This window comes from Spodoptera frugiperda, chromosome 23 (assembly GCF_023101765.2).
Source record: "Spodoptera frugiperda isolate SF20-4 chromosome 23, AGI-APGP_CSIRO_Sfru_2.0, whole genome shotgun sequence".
NCBI lineage: Eukaryota > Metazoa > Arthropoda > Insecta > Lepidoptera > Noctuidae > Spodoptera > Spodoptera frugiperda.
The window spans coordinates 13,880,147-13,906,832 of NC_064234.1; the positions used below are offsets into that span (position 1 = coordinate 13,880,147).

The window sequence follows — 26,686 nt, forward strand, 5'->3', positions numbered from 1 at the left end:
ATCATAACTGATATTAATTTTATTCATTCTTTAATTATTATGTATATAAAAACAGGTTGCCTTTCTGAAACATTGAGTAAAATAAGTTTTTTTATAAATACGATCTTGCAAGGTTTCAAAGATTTAGGTATAAAGAAATAATGTAATTACATTTTAATAAAACAAAACTTTACATAAATCCTTGATTATTGGATAATAGATTAAATATAGGAAGGTTTTTCTGGTACCCTGCTAGAAATTATATGATTTGTAAAATGTCAGTTGTCTTGGACAACCTAAAACAAATGATTATGTTATACTACAAAATATCCATTATAAATTGAAAGCTACTACTATTAAAAGTATATTTTAGTGATTTAGAAGCTTTTCTTCGTGAAATGCATTGGTATCATTTAGAAGATTTTAGTTTTACTAAAGCGTTTAAAATATAAATTAAGTTTAGATACAACGACTAGATAAGATAATTATTAATATTTTTTCTTTCATAAAATTCTTAAATTTTAACATCACTACATTGACCCAAATTACTATATAATCAAAACACTCAGAGCGCTTTCATGAACTCTTGGAAGAATTTGAATGGTGAGAAAAATATAGTTTGTATACTTCAGAAGACTTTTAGGCCGAAAGATATGAGGTTTTCACGTATTGGGTCAATGTAGTGTAACTTTCAAGTGGTTCCTGATTTACACAGAATCAGTGTGTTTTTGTATACATAATATTTAATTACTTATACGGAGTTATGCGTCTTCTGCTCCAGAAATATTTTGTATATTTATTTTCTAACCATGCATTAGTTTACAATATTTGTTGTAAAAAATGACAAATTAAAAGAGGAGATACTTAACATACAAAATTTTTGTTTGTGGCCTGCCACATTCCGGAAGTCCTCGTGATATATATTTTTATACTTAATATAATATTATTACGTTTATGTTGTATATCTAAATATGTAAATAGTGCTCTTGTCTACAATGATTAATGTACGCTTCGTATTGAGTTCGTATTCAAATAATATAATATGCAGTGTCATATAATATGCATTGACAGCTTAGGTTTTAAATCAAATTTTGTTTTGATAAATCACAATTAGTATGAAAGTGTATTGCATTGTAATTTTTAAATTTCATAATTAATAATTCATAAATCATCAGCACCAATAATAGTTGGTAGCTAATTTATAAATTTTGCCTCTTCAGATAAAATGTCCAACATTTACCTATATCCTAGTTTGTGCTAATTTTTAAATAACATACCAATATATTTTTCTTAACATTGTAGCGTGATTAATACTACGCGTCTATAATTATATGCAACATTAAAATGGCAGTGAGTCACGTAAACCTACTTAACTAAAATATAATAGACAAATTCTCATGTAATCTTTGATATGTTTTGTGATAAAAGTAGATAAAAGTGTCGTGTTTCGTAACAATTCTGGGATTTCTGACAAGAATTTATTTCTTGCTTACCATCCCTAAAGTACGTTCACAATGCAATCCTGAAATTCATTGGTTTTAATGCTAAAACCGAAATATCTGTAAAATCCACGGACGTTCCATGAGAGGTTCAATCCAGTTCATCAAAATCCAGCACTTTGAAAGTGGGATGCGAGACAAGCGCGTGGGGCGGCGGCGAGGGTGTGGGAGGAGCTACCACTACCGCGGGCGGCCGTAGACCCTGCGCTACTTTATGCTAATCATCCACCAGATCCCACAGCATTAAGGCAGCATCAGTTCCTCCAGCGCTGATCATGCAGCGATCATTGAATAAGAAGCGGGCGCTGTATATCGCACCGCTGTATACCTTCATTTCATTGTATTCTGCTTTTGGACTTGCACAAGGATACCTAAGGACAAATCGAATAAGCGTTAAATAAAATGTAGCATTATGTTACTAACCTTTATAAATTCTTTTTGTACGATGTGTGTGTAGGTGTATTACATACCTGAACAAACGCACGTATCCGTCGAGATCACCGCTTACAAGAAGATCATGAGCAGCAGATCGACTTGCCGTAGATATTAAAGTCGTCATGGGGTAGAATCGATTATTCCACATTCCTAAACATAAAAATAATTTCATTAGGATAAAATTAGTAAAAGCAAGGTTTAAGTTAAGTCTTTCAAGAAATAATCTTACCTGATACAAGGAACCCAACAGTAGAGTTGTAAGTAGACCATTTGACATCTTTCATGGCGATAGGACTCTTTTCTGGTGACAAAGACTTAATATCCCCTGCAAAACCAAGAAAAAGTTAGATAAGCACAAACAGTACGGTCGTGTTACGCAAACTGTTAATGAAAATAAACTTACAAAAGGCAAGATCGTAATCAGCAGTCACAGTCTGCAAGTAATTGCCGTCTAAACTCCAGTCGAGTTGCACGAGAGCTTGAGCTCCTCGTATTTTATTCGATTTCTTGTATGAAAACCCATCACGAGACACACGGAACAAATAAATGCTACCGTTTTGTGATCCTATAGCTAAAGTGTCGCCAGCTGAAAAGTCAGAATTACAATTTATAAGTGAATTGATTTTCCCAAATGCGGGTATTATTTTAATATTATAGATAACACACGCTTTTTAATAAATTTAACGAACATCTTTTCATCAAATTATGAAATGATAATAGAAAATAATATAAAATAATTACAACTTAAAATTACCAGAGTTATATGCTAAGCAGCTGAGCGGTGAGCCACAAACCCGTAATGTGGCTACGTGGGCACCAGCATCTGCATTCAGAACTACAAGATGACCCTCAGTGCTGCCTGCAGCCAACGCTCCTCCACTTGGATGCCACGCCAGAGATACACACTCATATCCGACCTGCAAATCATTTACGATAATTTTAGAGCTCACAAAAGCTATTATACTAGGTATGGAGAGACTAAAACATCTTAACGAAGTATATTTTTGGGCGTGGCTACAATTATCTACTAATAAACAATTGACTGCACTTTACCTGTGTAGCAAATACAAGTTTGTGTCCCTTCCATAGTGCTATGTTTTTGTCATGTCCAGCTGTAGCAAACATTTCATCATCAGGATGAACAGCTAGACCCATCAATTGCTTGTGATGTCCAAACACCACCTGTAATAAATGACACATGATTCAAATTGTTTCGTTACCTACGCATAAAATATAATTAGTATACCAATACAATATACCAATACCAATACAATGTTGTCCTTAATAAAACAAAATAAAACAAAAAAATAAAATACACAATAAAACAAAATAAAATAAAAAAATAAAATAACGCATTTATAAGTCCTTCCGAACATAAAATACCTGGTTAAATCTTCTCTGCAAGGATCCTTCCATAATATTGTTGCGTGTGGTACCAACATAAATATTACCATCATTTCTACCAGGTCTCTGTGGGTAGATACTACGTACGCCACCTACAGACTCAGGCAACTGAAAATAAGTAAAATGAGGTATATATTTCTATTCTATCAAGTTCCAAATTGTTTGAAAATAGATAAGTTCAGAAGACGTCACAGAAGTTAAAACCAACCTTCGTTTCTGTTATTCTCTTATAATTTTGGAGAGAATCCCAAGCAGCTATTTTCCTATCTTTTTCTCCTCCTGATATTAAAGTTCCTTCAGAGAGCATCACCAATGAACTAATGCCTTTGATATGAGCCTGTAAATTAAAGGAAGTTATTTAATATTCATTCTTTGATCTAAATTTTGATCATTGTCTTTTTTTCAGTAACATACAAAATGTTAATAAATACCTCAAATTCCATTCGTACAAAGTAAGCTCCATCACTATCGACGCTGTATATTGTGATAAAACCATCACTATCAGCTGTTACCACATCACCATCTTGTTCAAACTGCAAAGCGGTTACATGTGTGCGCGATGGCTGTAAAAAATATAGAAATTAAAAAACCGGTAGTTACGGTTTTTGGTATTTTACTTCACTCTACAACTTACGCGGGAAAAGACTCGCGCGTTCCTTAGCTGACAAAGGATACAATGCACAAATTAAGCAATTAAGCTAAAATATTAGTTCATTTTAAATATACAATGTGATAGGGGCAAGACTTCTAACCCGTTAAGGCTGAGTTCTACATCTAATTTTATCGACAAAAGTCGGGGGTCGAAGCGGTCGAATCCCCTCCCCCTAAAAATTATGGCTATTTTTATATTTTTTTTACTTTTTTTGATATCAAAGGTTGTATGCGTCGTAGAAACAAAAAAAAAACGACAAACGGTAGCTAATAACCTTGTTTTGGTGAGAAAAAAAATCATTTGTGAAAATTTTTAAATTTTTGCCGAAAAAATAACAATTTTTCAATATTTTCAATTGGGGTTTCAACCCCCCATATTCTTATTTTTGTCGATAAAATTAGATGTCTCAGCCTTAACGGGTTAGAAGTCCCACTCCTATCACATTGTATATGAGCAAATAAGTTTTACTTACTGGTTTGATAATATCAGTGCGTTCAAAGAATCCATCTTTTCTGCGATTCCAAAACGCTAGATGTCCTTTTCCGTGTGTGATGAGCAGGTTATCATCAAGTGGATGGAACGCGGCACCAGTTAGCTCCTCTTGCAAAGTCTGCAAGTCGACAATGAAAAGGTAATTATTGCTACAAGATTGCAATATATTGCTACAAGAGACCTTTCGGTAATCTGATTGTTATTTAGATAACTACTTCTTTATTCATAGGTACCTACTCCAATTTTTACGAATCTATAACAAAATACCTATGCACATTCGATGAAACCTAAGTAAATAGTAAAACCGTAGGTACATAGTAAAATCATAGGTAAATAGGACCTAGGTAAGAATAAAGTGTTGTATTATAGCGCGCGTGGAAATAGTAGGCCCCTCCTTAGGTGGCGAAAGGGGTGATGGGGCGTTTGACGTGACAATCATGGACGATTTGAAGATCTCATTAACAATAATCGTTTATTGAAAAGAATAAGACAAATGAACTTTTAGAAGTGTAACACAAACAGCCAACTAGTTCCCCGCGCATTTATACCTACAGTTTTTTTCCTGCATTTACAAGTAAAGACTGAGGTCGCGTGACCGATAAGATGTAGCTTGACAATTATGAAGAATTATTACTTGGCTAGCGAGAAAAATATTTTCTTGTATAAAATACGTGTTACTTGAGATCAACGTTATGGTTATTAACAATGATTGAGCGCTGTATAGCATGGCATTTTAAAATACTAGGTAGGTACTGGGTTCTATGACGCGTTTTGTTAAGAGGGTATAATTAAAGTCAATGTTTATAACAGTCCTACCTAGGCCTCCCTAATAGCATATCTCGCGTCATTGGGCTCGATAATTCGATCTTTAGTGCTAGCGAATTGCACTTTTTCAGAAGAATAAATTAGATTTTTTTATCATTAGTTACTTGTTCATAGAGTTACCTATCTACTTAGTTTAAACACAGCTAGAGTATTTTCGCCTGTCATTGGTCGACATTAAGCGCAATACACACTGAGCCCGCCGGGCCGCCGACCAAATCCCGGCGACACAACCCGGCGGCCTGTATGAAAAGAATCATGTCGGCAACATGCGTCTGCGCGTGTTACCCGCCGACATGTTGGCGGCTTGGTTACGCCTGCACTCAGTTGTGACGTCGTCAACCTGTAGTAACGTGCATGAGATTTTTTACGTCGTGGAGTGAAACGACGAAAAATGTCTCACGTTAATTAATCTTTATCGGGAGAAGGAGGTATTGTGGAATCCAAAACACCCAAATCATAAAAGTCGACCAAAGCGCTAATGTACTCTCATCTCTAGCCGCCGACATGCCGCCGACCAAATTTTCCGACTTGTAATAAGTGAAGTCGCCAACTATACCGCCGACAAAAAGTTGCCGACATATGTCGGCGGCCCGGCGGGCTCAATGTGTATTGCGCTTTATTCTCACAACTGGCGATTCGAGCTCGCTTCGCACGTTTCAAATTGACAATTACAGAATGGCCTACCAGTTCACTGAACTTGCGGACGTTGTTAAAAATATTAGTGCTCATAATGTGTACTCGTAAATATTACAGAAAAGAAATAACTTTTAAATTATGACTAAACCGCGCATTAAATGCAGTCCCGTACGAGTTTTTTAACATTATGTCACATTTTAATAGTAAATTACTTTTTTTACGAGAAATAACAAATAACCAGTTTACTAAAATGTTCATTTACTTTAAAACAGCCTACACGTAGCCTTTCGTAGCTCGTAGCGATTTCGTAGCAAGGGGGCGTGGCTACGTGTAGTGTGTTGAACTTGCGACCAACAATGCTACGAACTGATTTATATTTTCTGAGAGCTTGCATTTGTGCGCCTTATCGTAATCTATGGATAGATTTTTATAGTTTCTTGAGAAACGCAAAAAATACACAACGCTAATGTTTCACGCCGGCCGAAGTATGGTCTTACGCGTGATTTCTACTTAAGTGATTTTGTAGCATATAACTATGGTCTTAATTCTGCCTGTACTGTATAATAGTTAGACGTTAACGCAAATGTTTAATAGAAATTTACAATTCCATTAACTTTTACCTATTTAAATAAGTATATACATACAGTGAATACGATATTATCTTCCTATTATATGTTCTCTACGTGCCCATGACCTACCCACATACGAAATTGTTACTAAAATTTAACTAAAACCTGAATTTCTAAGAATGTCCTCGCCGACAACCCGTGAAATAAATGCATTGTACTGGTGCTATATCTTAGATCCTATCACTTCGTTAAATTAAAAAGCGGGGACGGTTTAAACACGTCACCGTTGTTGGAAGAATATCGCGTTGCTATCGTAAGGCTGGGGTCACACTTAGAGCTATGCACGAATACGTGTAATAATTTTATTATTAAGCGTATTTATTTCTTTAATAATTGGTGCCGCCTCAAACATTTTTTTCTCGCCTTTCAGACCTGCCCTGGACTTCCAGAAATCATTTAATCACTTAAGACCAAAATTAAATCGGTCCAGCCGTTCTCGAGTTTTAGCGAGACTAACGAACAAAATTTCATTTTTAGATATAGAGATTCAAATATCTCCATACTTTGTAATGTGCACATGCAGAAATGTTTTAGTAGATATAAGTTGGTTGTAGGTATAATATTAGAAGTTAATATAGGGAAGATGTTTCGAAATATAACATTGGCACAAATATGGTCAAGAGATCCTCTAGTTGCAGGAAAAGCTTTTTTGGTGTAATACAGTCCAAAAGGACACCCTTTACCGTACCTTTTACAACTCCTGATAAAACCCTGATCCACCCCTTTCCTCCGAAGAAGTATGTAACCAGTTTTAATACAAAGTTTACCTACACGTCGCTACGAGGGTGAACATGTCGCCACATCTTAATGTGCTGCCCAACCTTGAGGTCCCAAGGTCACAGACACTACGTCATACAATGTACATTCACTGTTTATCTAGATTTTATTTATCGTAACCACATATTAGGTACTCCACGAATACCTGAATGCAGATAAGTTTAGTTTAAGTACTTATGTAGATATTTATATATCTCAAGGCTAATTTTCGGAATTCATAAATCGTTTTTGGTGTACGTCCTCTGTGGTGTCCAAATTTTAATATAATATATGGTATATACATATATTTTAAGCGGTGTTTGGTAGAATATAACTAACAGATATCTTTGAACAGAGTACCTATGCAATGGTGAAGAAATTAGCTAAAAGAACTAACTAAGGAATTAAGGGTCAATCTCCAAAACAGGCGTATTCATGTGATCACTCTGGCGCTTTTCAGATATAGATATTTAATGGTAATTATGTATCTCATTGAAAAGAATGATATTCAAATAGTATTTCTTTGTTATTTTGGAGTTTGGAGATTGACCCTTAAACTGTTTGATGAAATATAAAATAAGGACATTCAACTTAGTACCTTCGATTAACTCAGAAAACTTAAATGTTTAGAAAATATAAACTTACCGCAACTTTTCCAAGTAAATGCCCCCACTGCCACTGCCACACAGAGAGAATGCTCTCGCGGCCAGCGTCCACCGCTAGCACGTAGCTGCCTCCATTCTGTTATAACAATACTAATCAGCACAGATCTCTAAAGTAGAATACATTTTTGTCACCAGTAACCTGTTGCGATCTTCTACCTTTTGGGTGGATATCCTAAGAGTCTACTATGAAGAGACTTCGCTTACATTTGACAGAGAGCGAAAAACAGTGCTCTCTGATAAAAATATTAATCTATTAAACTGCAATTTATAACTGAAAGTATAGCAAACCCTCTTACGTAGAATAGGCCAATAGGTAACATTCAATATATTGAATTTCAAAAAAGTCATTACATAATTTTGAAAACAATTATTGACTGTAAAATAAATAACTGACTGTGGTGGAACTTCCAAATTACCTAATATTGTTCAAAAGTACTTACAAGTTGAGAGAATGCAACAGCAGAGACCCCGGCTTCAAACTCAGCCATGCCAAACACGTGTAGTGTCTGCAGCGTGTCGGTGCTCCATATGCGGACATGTGCCTGCGCCCTCCTGCCGCGGCCAGCGCGCTGTCCGCTCGCCACCAACTCTCGTGATGGATGCAGTTCCATGCTGGTTCGACAAATGTAACGTTAGATAAATCCATTTTGTAATTCTTTTTTAATTTTTGGCACCTTATTTAAATAGAAATGCCGCTAAGCGAAGAGTATTCAACGATTTTCTAACATAATTATCATTATAATGAAAAGAAAATTAATTCGTCGTGTAAGTGAGGTTACCGGGCGCTCAATCCTCCTCTCCCCCATCTACAATGCCTAAATCCTTGAATCTCCAATTCCCAAAAGGCCGGCAACGCACTTGAAACTCCCCTGGTGTCATCTGTATCTCGTTTACCGCCTTATACCAATAAAAACGTACCATTGTATATCTTCGGTGTGTCCTATGTAGTGTCGCTGGGACTCTTCGTCTCTGTCGTACATGATGGCGACCGCAGCCACGTAGTACAGCAGCTCGCCGGTCGGTAACACCCACAAGTTGCGACGGGAATCCGATCCACGGTAGCCGTAACTGTTTAATAGATAAATAAATAATTTAAAGACAAGATTTTCAATGGCAAATATATGTTTAAAAGTTAATATAATTATGAATTGCCCTTTTTAACAGAAAAAAACACATTTGCAGTTGCAGTATTTAATATTGTAACAATTTAATTTCGGAACATCAAATATGGTAAGCTAAAAATTATTTTCATTCAGATTTACCAATCTTTTCAACGTGATTTTGATGCAAATAATGTTCATTGTTCAGCAATGCTTTTAAGTACTTACACCCAGTCTAGTTGTAGTTTCTTGTCTGGGGGGGAGTTGTCGATGGGTGCGTGGTGTATCGGAGGGTAGAATGTGCGCCGAAGACCTCTGATCGTGACCCTGATCGGCTCCTCTTTTAAAACTTCCAGTAAAGTGTAATCTGTATAACACATAATTTTATAAAAAAAACCACTTTAAAGTTTCATAACCTAAGGTTGTTTTTCAAAATTGCAATAAAATGGAACCAAAATACGAATTTACCTGAATTGCGTACGATTTCTCCTTCAGGTGCATATAGTACCCGCGGTCGACTTTTGCTCCTCGCTCGTCTCCCGCGCATGTCTTCCGAAGCTATCGGCGCAGCCGCAACGTTACCCCGTGATCGAGATCTACAACTCACATACATTTAGTAGTTCATGCTTCTTCTACAAAACTTTGATGGCTACATGCATAGTGGACAACTGTGTCGAAGGGGAAAGTTTGGCTTTTAAAATAAAGTTTTTCATACACTTTATAAGTACCTAAGTAAAGTACCTAATAAAATATTTAACTAAGTTATCTTTAAATAAAAATGAGGTCATTGCCATTAGTTGTGGTTGGATCATTATCACCTAACTTTCCCATTGCAATCTTTCAGCATAGATATAAGATATTGTGCTTAACGTGGCAACGAAAAATTTACATATAACAGTATACGGTTTTCCCAAATTACCTCCTAATAGGTGACTCAATAGGTAGCGGGGCGCTGATGCCAGGGCTCAAGGCGGGAGCCACGATCAAGGAACCCAAATAAAACGTCTCCACGTCTGCGAACTCGTTCCGTAGTTGCGAGAAACTTCTCACCTACGAATAGAAATAATTTTGGTCACAAATACCGTATTAAATTACTATATTGTGTAAATGTTTATGTAATAGACGTATACAAAATAAAAAAATATGTTTTTGTTATACGGTAATTCATTTATTAGGTAAAATGTAACCAAGTGAGAAACATTACCTCTTGCCCAGTGCTTGTGTACATTCTCTTAGCCCCGCTCATCTTGAGAACTTGACCTAAATCTTCCAAAACTTCTTCAAAAGGCTGTGTTGTGCGTAAGTTCAGTAAAACACGGCACTGTAAACAAGCGAAATCACATTATCATATGGCCTCTGAAATCAGCATATATGAGCTTAATTCAAGGCAAAACATAGATGAAAATTATTGTCAGTTATAAACCAGTATATACAGCGTGTAACAAAATACCCATATACATCAAGAAGCACTGAAGAATACAGGTTGAATAGAATCTCTACACAAAGTTTCAGCTTAAAATACGATTAAAAAAAAATTGGTACCAAATACTTGGTGTCGCATGGTTCTTGATTTTATAAATCATACAAACGTATCACAACACTACAGGGGTCACTCGCTAATTACGAAACATTTCTTCTGTAAATCTGATCGCCTAGTACCTATCCACCTTATTTAAATTCGCATGAAAAATAAATAAATAAATATTGGAAAAATTCATTGTTGTTTGTTATGTTATCTAGAAACCGTGCACTTGATATGTGTACTCCCTTTTTGTTACACCGTGTATATACACGGTGTAATGTTCGAACATATCTTAAGATATTTTCCAAATGCCCTTTACAAACTTGGCAGAACCCAATACTTAGTGAATCACCGTAATATGTAGCTTTCTCTAATACGTGTATAGCCACTTATGACCGGTCGGCCTCGAGTAAATTTCGCAAAGCCTTCTTCAGCGATCACTGTTTACTACCCAAGGTCTTCGCTGAAAGCGTATTATTAATACAAAACGTAGCCGTGAATTCATTATCTGCATATTCCACATCAATATACTCCAACATATCGAAGCTCTTCAAAAGATTTTAGACTTTATTACAAAAGAGTAATGTTTAAAATCTGTTCAAGTAATTACATAGATTGGATAGGTCGATCTGCTGCCACCCTGTACCTTACAAATGGTAGGTACCTAAGTAGTTACATATTATAAAATGTAGGCAAGAATAAATACAGGTTTAACATTACTGCGTTCCGCCTAGCAACGTAATAGGGCGAATGTTTTACTTTTGATTTGAATAAAATTTACATACATAGAAAATTATTATAATTTTTGTTTAAGTACTTAATGACCAGTTCTCAGAAATAATGTATAAGTAAGTAACGAAGTACGAGTCCTACTTAGACGGTGTTATTTTTTTAAGTAGGTTCGAATATTGTAATAAATGAAATATATTTTAACACTACACATACAGGCATTAGCGTGGAGTCTTTGTTTTGTCTGGGTTCTACAATTGTTGTGGCCACAATTTGTGGCAACCTGTACAACAAACAGATAGCCTGATTTATAAATGAATCCACTTACCTGTATAGAATGGTCCATATTATTGATGATCCTGATGACGCGGCCGCTGGCTGGCTTGCCGCCGCCTGGAGGAGGAGCATCGGACTCCGCGACCGACTGCTTGCGAGTACCAGCTCGCGACCAAGCGCTGGTACCAGTCGTGGTGCCGCCGTACCACATGCCGTTCTTTTTGCCGTAGCTCGCCGCCTGTTAAAAACCGTAGTTGTTAATAATAAATTATGACATTTCATTAACATTACATGCTTTTTGTACAGGTTTTTGGAGGTGCTCATATTCACAGTAACTCTAGTTTTTTGGTAGATGTATGAATCTCATATAATATAGGGCAAATCTGTTGCCTACGAATTAAAAAATCTTATAATAATGTTTTCATGATTGCCCGATGCAAAAGGTAAACCAAAATAGCAATTGATTTCATTTTCATCCAATCATTGTTGTTATAGATCACGGATAGATTAAGAGTAAATTAGAATTATTGTCAATTAAAAATAATACTTTAAAATAAGACAAGTAGAAGACATTACCCAGTGCTGATCACTTTGAAAAGTTCAAAGTCTTTTGGAAATGGATGTGCTATAATGCAGCTAGAAAGAGTAGTTACAGCTATACTTACCTAATGTCTCTGGCAGATAGACTCCAGTATTATCAGAAGAGCGCAGTAAGAAGGAAATATGTTACATGGCCTGTGCCTAAATGACAAGTGCAACTTTTATGAAGAAGTATAAGATTGCTGATAGTCTGTGGTACCTAGAAGAATTCCAGTGCAATATTCATGGCTTGCCTACAACCTAATGAGTTCACATGCTGCAGTCTTATTAATTACCTTATTCATTTGTTTCTTTTCACTCGGTACCGTCGCGACGGCAAGGTAAGAATTTTTCTGTTATAAAAAAGAAGGGTTTTTGAGATAAAAATAGGTAAGGAAAGGTTTTGTCCTAGCAACCTATTAATGGTTTAATGTACCTACGTCATCCTACTATAATTAGTTATTGTAATTAAATCAATGGCTCATTACGAACTATTAAGTTTACCGTTTAGCATGCCACGCATACCATTTACCTACCTACGTACTGAATACCGTGAAAAATAATAAAATAAAACAATTTAGGTCAATAGAGTCCGTGTTTCTTTCAACCGAACGAAAAGGTTCGACATTCCTCCGAATTTAGGCTTCAAGTACTTTTAATAGGCTTTTAGTGACGTCATTAGAAGTATGTATTTTCAGCTATTTCGGTATATAAGCGGCCCGACCTAAAACTATGGAGCTTCGTGCCCCTGACACGATTTCATTGTTTGATGAATGTGCAAACTGACCGACGAATTTCCACTGACATGCAAACGAAAAGAACTGCAATACGTGTGATTTTCAGACGATTATCTTAATTTCTATCTTTTGATGTAGGTTTATTAGGTTTAGTGAATTGCATTTGGCCTTAACCGATATGCGGTGGATATTCCATTAGTGTCTATTTCTGTGTATGCAACGTCACGCCTTTTATCCCCGAAGGGGTAGGCAGAGGTGCACATTACGGCAATATATATTTAATATATTGGTGCATATTTCTGTGTAATGTAATCCGGAAACTGAATCTGCCAATAAAATACTGTAAAATGATCCTAGAATTTTACATAGGTCGAAAAATATTATGTAAAAATAATATCGTTTCTTCGTCTCAATCCCACTGTCACCTTTCGGATAGTGTACTAGTCCGGTCAAAATAGACATTGAAGGTTACATTAATTCGCATCTTCCTAAAAATTGGCATGATTGTTGGGAACCCTATTATACACAACGTAGTTATCGTACGAAATGCTTTAAAGTATAAGTAAAATGACTGACTGCACGGTTAGCACGGTGGTTGGGCAACCGGCTGCCGCTTAACGTGTCGTGAATCGATTCCCGCACGGAGTAAGTATTTGTGAGATCCAAAAATTGTTGTTTCGGGTTTGGGTGTCATATGTATGTGATATTGTATGTTTGTAAACGCACCCACGACACAGGAGAAAATCCTAGTGTGAGGCAATGTATTTATAAAAAAAAGCTAATACGGGTAAAAAAGGCCTTTAGTACGGTAAATAAGAGTATTTTAGAGTATGCATTTTAACCAACCTGTTTCAACATAGGAATATTACGGTACATAAAAAGATACGAGTAAGTGGCGCAAAATAAACTTTAGAACTTAATGCCTACGATTCCGCATAACCCGTCGAAAAAAGGCGAAATATCACATACCATACGTGCATTAAAATAAAAACAACAGAATTATTTGACACCGTCCGATAAAACGTATTGCAACGTTACTTTATTCCGACGTTAACATTTTAACGTTTTTTCAATGGCTGATGTGTGGGGAATGTTACAAGTGAAGTGGATTTATTCAGAATTTTATGGTTCTTTGGTAAATTCCCTCGCTTCCGTTCTGTGGTTGACCGGTATTTTTTACCTCCCCGCGAATACAACTTTAACCTAGTTTTGTTTATGTGACTCTAATGGTAGAAGTACCTTTAAGGATTCTTTATAAAGATGACATTCCTAGTAGTCTTTGTTCTTGTTAAGTTATATCATGGTATTATAAACATATATTACCTAATGTAATGAAACGTTATAAAAAATAATAGTAAAAATTGCTGAAAGAAATACCAATGATATCTTAGGTTATTTCGTATTGTATATATATATATATATATATTCTTTGAAAACAATTAAATATAATATCTAGTACCTACACGAAAAATCGTATCAAAAACTTATGAAGGTAAGTTATTAAATATTGAAAAAATGGTTGAAAGCTCACCATGATAGATACTCTCAAATCTTCGTCGCTCTTCCCGCAATACCGAATACTAAGTCGCGGTATTTTGTCACGTAAATCAACCGCGTCACCGCCGTAGACAGCCACCGACGGCGTCCAACCGACCACTGACCGTGTAAACAAAAACCCTGCTTCATCCAAATTATTCCAAAGTCCTTGGCCAATGGTACTGACCGTCTTCCAAGGACACCCTTATCGCAAGTCTGTGCGTGCAATTAGAATAACGTACAAAGGTACCGATTGACCTCCACCCCCTCGCGAAAGTACTGCATTCACGCGGATCTTGGGGTAGTGAGTGATAGTTCGGGGGTCTGGTTTGGGTGGCCTGTACACACGTATCGTCCACCACGTGTGGGGAGCTCCGCCGAGGTCACGTCTCAAATTGCTGCATAACTAGTCGACTGCGGCGTTTGAAATTAATATGTCTGAAAATGTTAGTCATTTTGTCGTTTACGTGGAAAATTGTATTTCGTGTCCATAAGGAAGTCGGATTTGAAGGGCTTTTTGTATACGTACCTAGTATAGGTAGATGCCTACGTAAATGTTTTTAAATTGAAGGCATTACAGCCTGAATTAAATCTTTTAGTTTGAAGTTTCACAAGTTTAAAAACTACTTAAAAGTATTTCAACCAATTTAGATGTCAATACAAAAGACCAAGGTCTCCAGACCATGTCAATCTTAAGGTCTCCAAACAACCTTGATCCAGCATTCTCAAAAATATTACCACCGCTTTTACCCTGAGCTTAATAACTAGCATTAGCAATAACAAACACTAGGAATGATTTAAATACTACGCATTCATTAAGCCATTTGTGACATAACCTTAGTTTTGACGTGCGGGTTTCGGCAAGCGTGCCCGAATCACGCAATTCATTTGAATACTCAAGGAAAACACTGGATTATGTAATTGATAAGAGGCTATTAGCTGTTCCGTTTCCTCGTAAATGGACTTTTTAAATCCGTAGAAAAAATATACTTATGCGTAATTATTTTAATGAGTTTTGGCAATTAAAATATTTTTACTCAAAGTATCGCCAACTGAATTTGAAAAGTGCAAATATGTTATTGACGCTAAATTTACGTGCAATATATTTTAGGAAACACTGCAAACGATACCTTTGTAGACTGAACTGACTGTCACGAAGAAACACTAAAATGTTACAAAACATTGTAATTGTGAAGAGCTTCAACTTTCTTTTTACATGGGACTGCACTATATCACTTACTTTTCGTAGCTGCATTTTGCACAAAGCAAATCTCTCGGCAGCTTTCGATCTGGCAGAGAATTTCTACATTCTATTACATGCCAAAAAGTAGACAGTAACCAGAAAAACTTACAAATGGCTCAGTGGAGTACACTGGCAGCGAAACGACGACAAATGGAGAATCTTCTTCGCTGTCCAGCATCGAGCTGTCAGCAGCTGAGAGCCACCGATATCTGCTTGGACGCCACACCTTCGTAGCTTGTGGATACCCTCACAACACAACTCAAAGCTCACACACGCTCATTAAAATCTTTATACCGTGACGTAACAATCACCTAAGTATTTTTTACGATATAAGTGCCCTAATAAAACATTTCATGAGTTCATTCATGTGAAAAGACGAATGTGTGATTGTAAATGTCACCTGCGTTCAACAGCTCGAGTCAAGTTCAAGTACCTACTGGTGGACGGGTGTCTTCGTGTCACTTCGCCGTTTAACTTTGCATACAGTGATAGCCGTAACGTATAGTGGGTGACGTCTGTCCGGTCGCTACGGTCATACATTTGCATATACTTACATTAAAGATACGCGATTTGCACGTCTCTAGTTATTCACCGTAAATGCTTTTTGATAATCTTTCTGTTATGTTAGCTAGCTATGTAAAAAATGCAACGAGTTCCAAGTATGTGTTTTGTAGAGCTGTATTTTACAGGCAATCTATTAGAATAAAAATTAAGTCTCCTTGCATTATTAACATACAAATTAAGGGAGTTAAAATCTTTACATAAAATTAAAATAAATAATTACAAGGTACCTGTACTCTACTGCCACCTTATTTTGAAGCAATAAAACGACACTTACACTGTTCACTGTTCGTTTTATAATAACCCTCCTTCTGGCGCAGTCGGGTAAAAAATAAATTTCAAATAAACATGAGCACTTAGCGGACGGCTTTTCTATGGCTCTTCGAATGCAAATGCGCGACCTATAAAATATTGTGGTCACGTGGCTAAGAAAATACGTTTTTTTTTAATTCGCTATGGTGTTCGCGTCGTTCCCGCTCTGTCAACAGAGATCGAATCTCTAACACGCGAACAACACTATGCGCTTTATATGACCATAAAGTAAAAAGTCTCGCGATTATGTTGGCGTGATCTCCATACTTAATAACCCACAGCTAGCAGCATTATTTTATTTATTTTCTGATTACATATAAGTTTATTGTGCGGTGTAAACCTTTATGAGTAAATGTAGTTGTTTTTGTAGCAAAACTGTGGCTATAAAGTTTGTTGTTGTATAAGTTTATGTCATAATATGTTTTATATTTTCTAATAACACATTGTCGTTCATCTTAATGAATCAATACAATGGTAAACATTAAAATTTTTAATAGTGACACGAATGGAGGGAATTTCAATATTACCTAATTTTGACAAACGAATCGTGTAGTTTACATTAATTAGTTGTCTTTACAAACTATATTAGATGAGCTAAAAGGTACACTGTAGAATATATGGATGTGTATTATATGTGTAACTAAGATTTAAACTAATCATAAGTAAATAATGTGATTAATTTTATTAGTTTGAGTTTATTGAAACACACAGCAACAGAATAATATCATCTGTTGTAACTGCACCACATTAACTAAACTTCATTTGCATACCTAAGTTATCGTTATTTCCAGATTCACCCAACAGATACAAACTAGGTCATAAATGATCGATTTTACTTCGATAAACTTGAAAACATGAAATGTTTTGTTAAGGCCACGTCACTTTGGATGCACCACAAATATTATTAGACAGTAGTAGAGCTTTGAATATCAAGTCCAAGTATTCCCGGATACGAATTCACTTCATTAGCAAGGCACGTCTTGATTCGCAGCCACCATATATGGTACTAGGCCCACTCGCAACAGCTGACTAATTTGTAGCACCAACAAAACAAAAGCCCATCGCAACAGCGCAACGGTTCAAAACACGCGAAGGACACACGAGATGATACCCTATACCGACGTAATAGGGCTGTTTATTACAATGAATGCTGGAGGTACGGTTACGACGGTTGGATGAAGCAGACTATTCGAAATTTTATTTGTCGGTGGAGGGTTGGAGCCGCGCGGGGGGCACCAAGGTCACTCTCAGTAGATTCCACGCAATGTAAAGTACAGTCAGATACGGATCAGCCCAGACGTCGCGGTAAGCTGCTTTATTTCACCACGAGAAGCAATTACGAGCTGTTATGCTCACTCGTGGGCTATTGGGGGACTAAGGCACGCAACCGATAAGAATTTCGGTTCACTCATTAAATGTAACGTAAACAAGAAGGGTCACTTATTGTCAACCTTGATCCAATTTTCGGTACTAATTTTACGTAATAATAAATTTCTTAGAAGCTCATAATTGAACGTTAATACATCAAATGTAGTTTTTGCAAAGTGTGTCAAAGTCGTGCGGTCTATTTGTTATTTAATGGGTTTTGTATTTTTTTTAATACTTTCTATTATTGGACCCTTTGCATGACTGAGAGGAAAATGTTGTTTTACGAGAAATATGCAAATGTTAAGGAGATTTGCATTTCTTTAAATAATTTATTGCATTCGACATGCACGTGTGATGTGGCAATGTATCGAGAAAGTTGCGATTGAAGAGAACCCTTCTTACACTAACTAAACAATACTGAAGTGCCTAATAATCACTGAGTACAAATGCTAAGTATGACATGACAGCGAAAGATAATATTATAAGAACCATGATACAGCACATCTGCCAACATAGACTTCAAGACGTCGCACAATTTCGCGTTACGTTACAATAAGCCATTAAGGTACCCACTCACTGACCCATATCCCCGATTTTGTGAGCAGTTCGCCACTCGCCACTCGATATAAAGGCAAGTTTACACTGTTTCGATACGCTACACTGAAATCACGAACGACGTACGGCGGAACAAAAGTGCAATTTAGACATTTCCTTCAAAAGTACAGGCGAGCATAAAAATGCTAATGTTTATTGGAGGTTCGGAAGTTTGTGCTTTTTTCTTACTTTGTAATAATAATAGGGGTACATTAGGTAATGAAATCTTTGATTATTTTTTAATTATTTCATCTTTGACATTTGTGACATCTGCTGGTTACCGGGTTCGATTCTCGCACGGAGCATCTTTGTGAAATGTATGTGACCTTGTATATTTATAAACGCACCCATGATATAGGGGAAAAAACTTTCTTTACTAAAGATATTATTTCATCAAAACAAAATTTTAACTGTAGCTTTAATCTTTATAATTCACAATTTGCTTACAATTTGTGTAATTTTTCGTAATAGCACACAATTTGGAACGGTTTTAGATTTTAATGCCATATTTTGAATCGAAAATTACCTTCTGTAGCAATTTCTTTAATAGTAACCTTCACTTACCCACAATTTTATAAACGTACTATGTTCCTAAATACCGTAGCCTGGTGTTAGAAAGCCAATAATGTCATTAAAAACATAAACACTATTGGTATTCTGTCTTCATTTGAGAATTACGATGTCCAGTGAATGTAAAATCAACTACGAGCATAATTAAGTAACATATTAAAAAATCTTTAGATTAATATTATCAGAAACATTTTTCATAACCATTTATTGTAAAGATAAGCAAAATAGAAAACCTATCTGTACTTATTAACGCTACGAGCGTAGACCGTAGCAAACATACTACGCGTGATCGTAGCAGATAGTGACGTTACGCTACGCGCGTAGCAGCTGTAGCGTTGCCTACGCGACCGCAGTTTTTAAGCCCAAATTATTCATTTATTATTATGTTACATTAGATTCCGATTATTATTTATGGTTAAAAATTCTAAATGATTATCTACTACAAGTACATTTTATAGTAGAAAAACATTGAAACATTAAATTACAATGCATTTCTCTCACAATAATGAGTGCGTTAGTACATAGAATAATTTACACGGTGACTGTACGAGCCGCACCCAAGTCGTTAGGCCCCCGCAGTATTGTATTAGCACTATGAAACAATGTTCTTGCAGAAACACTTGAGGTTATTACAATTTTGCTAGTCATCGTCTTTAATTCAATTTCGTCATGAAGTATTTACTTAGGTACTGCCTTGACTGCCTCGTAGGTCGTTTGTTACATTAAAATGGCGCATGACGCGTTAAGCGTGAGATTAAAATCGGAAATTTAGGTTTTAGTTTACATTTTCATTGACTAAAGTGAGCTTGGACTTGTACACAGAGTTTATCTAAATTTTAATTAAAGGTATATTTCTTAATATTGTTGCTTAGGCAGTTGATAAATCTATTATCTTTACCACTATGTTAGAGAAGCTATTATACCTACCTACCTAATTAATTAGCATTTGTTTAAAGGGCAACTATGGACTTTTTTTCAGGGGAAGAACATCATCCAAAATCTTCTCTTGCCTTGGGCGAGGCGGGAGGGAGTGTCAGACACTTACTAACTAAAAATTACCCCGTTCCTACTCCTGCTTTTCGAGCCGGAGCCCCGGTAAACCCGCTAGATAGTTCGCAGCTCCGGATCAGGTATCAGCCCTACTGGGCCCCATCTGGCACCTTCAGAGTAAATCTATAATATACACTGACTTCAGATTAATCTACAATGACCTAATTACAATCCGAAAACACACAACGCTGCCAAAAGCCGTCAAATTTATTCCGACATTCGCGACCTCGGCCACTGAATCTATGGGCAAAATCTCACGTAATCAAAGGTTAGAATCGACGACAAAAATCTCAATAAAACCACAATTTAAGTCAAGCTTACACAACACGCCAGTGAAGTATAATAAATTGAATTATTTACGCCACATTTCGCGATAGAGATCGTTAAAAATACAAAAAAGTAGTTATTAATTGAGTCTCGCGTGTTGTATGTAACCGTCCGTTAGTTTCTGTACATAGTACATACATTATGTTATGTGTTGCTGTACTGTGACCGACCAACTATTATTCTATTTACTTATTATTCATTTATTCAACCCTTATCGATAGTGTTGATGACAGTTTGTTTTTAGGGGCCCTTGGTTGATACGTCTTGTCTTGGAGGATTTGAATTGGATTCTACTATTCTTATTTTTATTACTATTATTTAATTTTTAAAGGCCGATCTTTTCAATCCACGAAACATTCTTACTTTGAGTAAAATTAAATTGAGAATAAATTTGGCATTATTATGAGATAAGATACATAAGAATTGTAAATTTTAATTTTTTTCCTCCGATAAAATCTATTCGGTGATGGAAAAATCAGCCCTAATATGGGTTACTCTATATTTTTTCAACCAACCTATAATATAGACGTTAGAAGTATTATAATGAGGTAAACTTATACGGAACCATTTTTCAAAATGATGTATGCATTACAATTAGCCAGTATGAGTAATAATACTTATAACAAAGTAAATTAACGACCCGGAAAACATTAAAAGTAGGCCACTAAGACGAATTACTTTTATATTGCTTTAGATTTTTCAAAAGTCTTTGTTTGTCCTTCAAAGTAGTCTTAATGAACGTTTACACCTTTTTATAAAAGTATATAAAGATTTTATTTAATGAATCTAATTTATATAAGCCAAAATTATTGTAATTTTAAGATGCCGTTCTCGATCGTCAACACGCAAGTGGTTATAATTTTGACACGGTAAAGGCGTGACGAATTTGAAATTGAACTCTTTAGTATTTCTAAAAGAGTAGATTTTTTATGAAATAAGCTGGAATGGATAATATGGAATAAGTGCGTTGTCGTTCTTTTGGGAGTTAGGAATTTAAGGGTTGTTGAAAAGTCGTGGGAAGATTGCGGAGGGGGTAATTGGATTTTGTCATGCCTCAATTTAAATCATAATATTAGATGTTATAAGTGAGTAAAGTAGGTGTAACTTATAAAAACATATTTGCCTCAGTAGCGCCTTCTACTGGAATAAACTGAAACTAAGCCTTTATTGAAAAGCTTGTGTTTTGTAGTAAATGGTTTATAGTTGTATTAAAGTAAGTGTGCCTAGATTGCATCATTGAGGACATGATAAACTACTAGTTGTAGCAACCATCACATACATAACCTCACGCCCGTCTCCCATGGAGGTAGGCAGAGACTAAGGAACGCCAATTGCTACGAATCTTACATACTTCTTTCGCTTCATCAACAGTCATCAGTCTTTTCATGCATGCTCATCGGTTATTTCATTTATATCGCCAATCTGATCGCTATATGATTGTAGCAATTACTGAAAGTAAACTCCTATATTCGATTCTATGCCAAGTTGTCATAGTTCAGACTTCAAAATGATCATCAATGGTGTCCCAGCAAGTAATTACAATGTAACTTTAACAATTCATGAACCTCTAACTATAATTTTCTTTTAACTTTCGTGAGACATTCTAAATTAATTATTATACTATTGACTTACTCACATAACTTTTTGACGAGGAACTCGACTAGTTTCAAGCCATGCTAGAGGCTCATATTCATGAGCAGCATTCCGCGACACACGACGCGGCGATTGTCGCGCTGCTACTAACCTCTAACTACAATAAACTTAATAAAACGTTACATAGAATAGTAAGTACATATATACAAAGATATTCAACGCTTATCAGTAACCGTAAGACACAAACTGTTCAACATAACTTTGATTTTCCAGGTCAATATGTTAATACAGAGATATGAAATGAAAGGAAGACTGATTACACGAAGCGACGCACTGAATAATAAGTAGCTCGGTTCTATAACGTCCTTGGTGTTAGACAAGTACTTGTTAAATGTTTGTATTGTAACGTTAGGTTAGGTTATGTGAGGTGTGTATGTTAATATTGAACCAACTTTTTGATATAACATATAACTTTCTTTTTCTAAATTTGCTGGGAATCGAGTTGTGCAAATCCGCCGCACACTCACCGAAATGTATCCGGTAAAAATTGGGTAAAATATTTAGAATATAATATAGAAAGTAGGTCTATCTTTAACATGTCTTTACACATTTGTCTACGAGCTAATGCGTTATAGATTTAAAAGTAGGGCTTGCTTACTTATCCCACAATCCGAACCCCACAACCAAACGAATTTTATAGAGGTACATTGCACTCGCAATGTACTTATTCAATCCGTCATAAAACTATACTAAACTGGTTTCCTATGACAAATTCGCACATGCGTCCGAAGAAACTAACTACTCAATCAAAACAACTCGAAATATTAATCTACCATGAAAGCTATAAAACAAAGAAAACCACGTTTTTTACAACGCCTACTTCCTAATCTCAGGTTGTCTAAGCCAAACATATACCAAGGGAAACGTGTTTCTTTATGTCGAGATAACACGTGCACTGTGCAGTGCCGTCGACAGCTAGTCTCGAATGTTAATGGTGGGTAATCCACGCGTTGCCTTGGTGCATATTAAGTGCAAAGTGCAATGCCCTGTAGATGTCGTTGCCAGTCTGCGGCTAGCGGTCGTAGGCATTTGACATGGCCGCCATTGTGAAAAAACTTGAGAGCTTTTTTTCATTAAGTATTTTTTTGGTAACTTATTTTTATTGAATTTTATTCGGGAGTCATTATTATTATTTGTATAATAAGTTATAACTAAAACCCGATTTTCTATTGAAAAAAATAACTTGTAAGTTAGTAATGCCTATATCATTCATGGGTATACCATAGTATGGCATAGTTTAGGTAGGGTATTTATTAATTAAATTTAATGTATTCTTTCGGTTCCTTGATTCGATGGATGACAGTTACAAAGGCTGCCGGTAACCACGATAATCGTAAAGAGTTGAAAAAAGTCAAAAGATGAGAATTGATTGCATATCTTACCAATTACGCTCTATTTTAATGTATTAAGGAGATTACAAAACAAACAGTACTTTAATGATGATTAGAATTTAAAAACAATACATCTCGAATCACAAAAGTACAAAAGTAAATACGATTGCAAAAGGAATTAGCGAACACGCAAATCAAAACTTACGACTTCGGGAAACCCTTTGGTTTCCCACCAATTTCCGGGCCCTAAATTAGCAGTGTTTAGTCCAAACGTAATTTATTTGCAATTAATGTTATCGATGTTACAAAACAAAGTTGTATGTAATCAAAATGCAAATACAGGTTGCGGTGCGTGGCCCTTATCCTCTGACCCACATCTCCAAGGTCCCACGACATTTTGGCGTTCACGAAACCCTATAATTGTTTCATAAATAAATGCTTGTAATTGAATATTTTTCGCGTTTAGAAGTGGGCCAGGTGTTAATTGTATGTTGCAGGTTTTGTCGTCTAGACTCTATAATTATTTCGTGGAAACAATGAGGATTTTGAGTTCACAGTTTTGTTATCAAGAGACATAGGTACACGCAATATGTATAGGTATGTATGTATGTATGTAAGAAAAACTACTTTTTATGTATGTACCTATAAAGAATTAGATTTTAATTTCATTGAATAACTTCGATTGATCTTTGAGATCTTAATTACGTTTTTTGTTTACTTATTTAGATCTCTCTCTTTCTACGCAAATGAAGCAATTACCATAGTAATCAAAAGTGTCGGTTTCAGTTCGTGAGCCTATAGAATCAAGTAATTGTATAAAGATCGCATTAGAATAACAAATGGATTCTTACCTTGAACGTCTTATAAGATGATACAACGTAAGAGGCTCCATCCTCCAACTCCTCAAGCCTGTACTTTCTGTCTCCGTCCATACCGAAGATGAACCTCGCTCCTCGAGGCAGTTCCAGTCTTTCTGACAGCCTGTCGAGAAGGGAGTCCATGGACGCCAGATCTCTGCCCGGCTTAAACCGAAACTCCACACCGGGGTGAAATGGGTCTCCATTTCTGTAGAAGGTAACTCTTCTGGCTTTCCAGTAGTTGAGGTTGCCGTATCGACTCGCTGGTTCAGCTCTGGTGGGTCTAGCAGTGGCTTCGGAACCCTCGGAGATGTCGTCGGTACGCTGCGGTGGCGTTGCGGGGCGGGAAGGCCGCCAGTCCCCAGGTTCTCGCTCGTCGTCTGACTGCGGGTCGGGAGGCTGCTGCGGGGTCGGATCTGGTGCCGGCGTGGGTTCTGGGGCAGCCTGGCGACAGGGACGCGTCAGTAGGCGCGGCCGGGGGTGCGGCCGACGCGACATACCTCGGTCCGGCCCGGCCGCGGACTGCCGCGCGCCCCGGCCACCCACCTACTTCCAATCAACTGATACCACTGTCCATGTTCATTCATGAACTGACGATTCATGCCGGCCACGTGGGTGATTGATTGGGAGTAGGCAAGATCACTTAAGCTAAGGGTGCACTTACCAAAGTTGTAGGGGGCTAACAACCTAATCGCAATGTTACCTCCGAAGGCCACATTGTTAGTTCTACTGTGATAATATCTGCTAAAACTTGAAAGTGATAACGATCTTGTAAATTAACAACACTCAGTTTGTTTGTCGTTGGAAAATAGCCATAATGGCAATGAGAAATAAGAACCTTTTTACATTAACTTGACGTTTTTGACGACCTTATGTGTAAGTCATTTGTGTACCTAAAATATCACTTCATAACTAAACTATTATCACTATATAACTTATGTTTATTCGTTAATTACCAAATCTCACATATCGCGATGGCGGTTTTTGTATTGCTACAAATATTTAAAAAAAGAATCAAGCAAATAGGTCAATAAACCTCGACGTAAACAGTGTACATACATGGAAAATAGGAAAACATACCGGCCGAATTGAGAACCTCTTCCTTTTTGGGAAGCCGGTTAAATATACCGTCCCAAATTTTCATAAACTAAGATTCAAAGACTACACAACCAAAGTATAACTTACACAATAATCCAGAACAACAACAGAAACCATTGTTAGGACGTGAAACCTTGACTGGTTCGCAGTTACTAATGATTTGTTAAACTTTAACCCAGGTATAGTCAATCGTTAGATGTTCTTTGAGATAACAGTTAACGAGTCAGCTCGCTGCGTGACTAAGTAACCGCAGTCACGAGTCACGACTGAGTGGACGGTAACTTAAACTTATAAAACTTATAAGTTATAAAATGAATCAGCTAGCTAGAAGCAATATTCGTAAGTTAGTCACGTGTAATTATGGACTTTATCGCCGTACCTATAGTCATTATTTTAGCGTGTCGATGATTATATCAATTATTGTGATTCAGACTTGGATTTGTTGATATTTGTTGAGATTATTTCGCCTTTGTTATGTGCTATATCATTGTGCAATATTTCTGATTTTTTTGGGAGTTTAATCAGCTTGAATTCAAATGCGTAGTTGGTATTTTACTTCTTGTCTTCTTCTACGCAGTTTTAGATTAAAATACTTAAATTAATGATGTTATAAAGATAATATAGTCATTAAACATATAGTTATTAATTCATAGCATAGATTGTATCGTATATAACTATAAAAGCGAAGCCATATAGCTCATTAAAACGACATAATGAGCTTTCATGGCTGCCATTAAAATTATGGAATGTTGGGCACTTTGTAGAAATGCTATTCACGACGAAACTATTAGGGCAATATACTTATTAAAGCTGTGTCAACAGGTTATCTATTGAACCGTTATAAAACATATAGAAATACTTAATAATGATTCTGATGTTATTTTAGTAAAAAATATTATTAGTTAAATGTGCATTAATAAAAAAAATCTAATCTTACCACAGCATTAGCCGGCACAGCTTCCTCGGTCGCCATTTTATCAACAAAAACCTATTTTAAATACACAACCAATCACAAAGCACTAAAATCCAGTTCAAATATTCAAATTCAGAATTACAATTCACGAACTCGCCTCAACGTACGACGTAACTTCCGGGTAAAAACATTCGATGTTTAAATTACGAAAACGTCTGCGACGAAAGATTAAAAAACTTGTTTTTATTTTTTTTTATTTGAATTTCAGTTAAAGCCTTTTTGGTAGTTAAAGTTTTAAATAATGTTTATTAAAGTATTTGGTTGTTTTTGTTGTGAATGTGGTAGTCGTCCGGTTATG

The 26,686-nt window shown here is 36.2% G+C and overlaps 1 protein-coding gene across 5 annotated transcripts; it reads right to left on the bottom strand.

The window, feature by feature from the left end:
* Nucleotides 1–26,686, bottom strand: LOC118266938 (echinoderm microtubule-associated protein-like CG42247). 5 transcript variants are annotated; one of them, XM_035580589.2, is made up of 21 exons: nucleotides 26,353–26,686; nucleotides 24,312–24,761; nucleotides 12,475–12,531; nucleotides 11,652–11,837; nucleotides 10,277–10,393; nucleotides 9,992–10,122; nucleotides 9,541–9,668; nucleotides 9,301–9,439; nucleotides 8,891–9,040; nucleotides 8,413–8,584; nucleotides 7,953–8,048; nucleotides 4,442–4,579; nucleotides 3,749–3,880; nucleotides 3,526–3,654; nucleotides 3,297–3,425; nucleotides 2,967–3,095; nucleotides 2,668–2,830; nucleotides 2,317–2,499; nucleotides 2,143–2,238; nucleotides 1,949–2,063; nucleotides 1–1,849 (listed from the first exon to the last, which is right to left on the bottom strand). In XM_035580589.2, the coding sequence occupies exons 1-21, from the start codon at nucleotides 26,386–26,388 to the stop codon at nucleotides 1,696–1,698; spliced, it is 3,030 nt and encodes a 1,009-aa protein (XP_035436482.1). In that variant the 5' UTR covers nucleotides 26,389–26,686; the 3' UTR covers nucleotides 1–1,695. The 5 variants fall into 5 exon arrangements, with proteins under 5 accessions (XP_035436482.1, XP_035436481.1, XP_035436484.2 ...); XM_035580588.2 differs by lacking the exon at nucleotides 26,353–26,686 and having other exon boundaries at nucleotides 24,312–24,856; XM_035580591.2 differs by lacking the exons at nucleotides 24,312–24,761; nucleotides 26,353–26,686 and adding an exon at nucleotides 14,447–14,906.

Excerpts from the sequence above, each read along its gene's own strand:
- LOC118266938 (XM_035580588.2), bottom strand. The coding sequence starts at position 24,815 with ATGTCGCGTCGGCCGCACCCCCGGCCGCGCCTACTGACGCGTCCCTGT. Across the intron at positions 3,655-3,748 it reads TTGTACGAATGGAATTTGAG|GCTCATATCAAAGGCATTAG; the intron begins GTATTTATTAAC and ends TTTAATTTACAG. Across the intron at positions 2,500-2,667 it reads CTGCTTAGCATATAACTCTG|CTGGCGACACTTTAGCTATA; the intron begins GTAATTTTAAGT and ends CTGACTTTTCAG.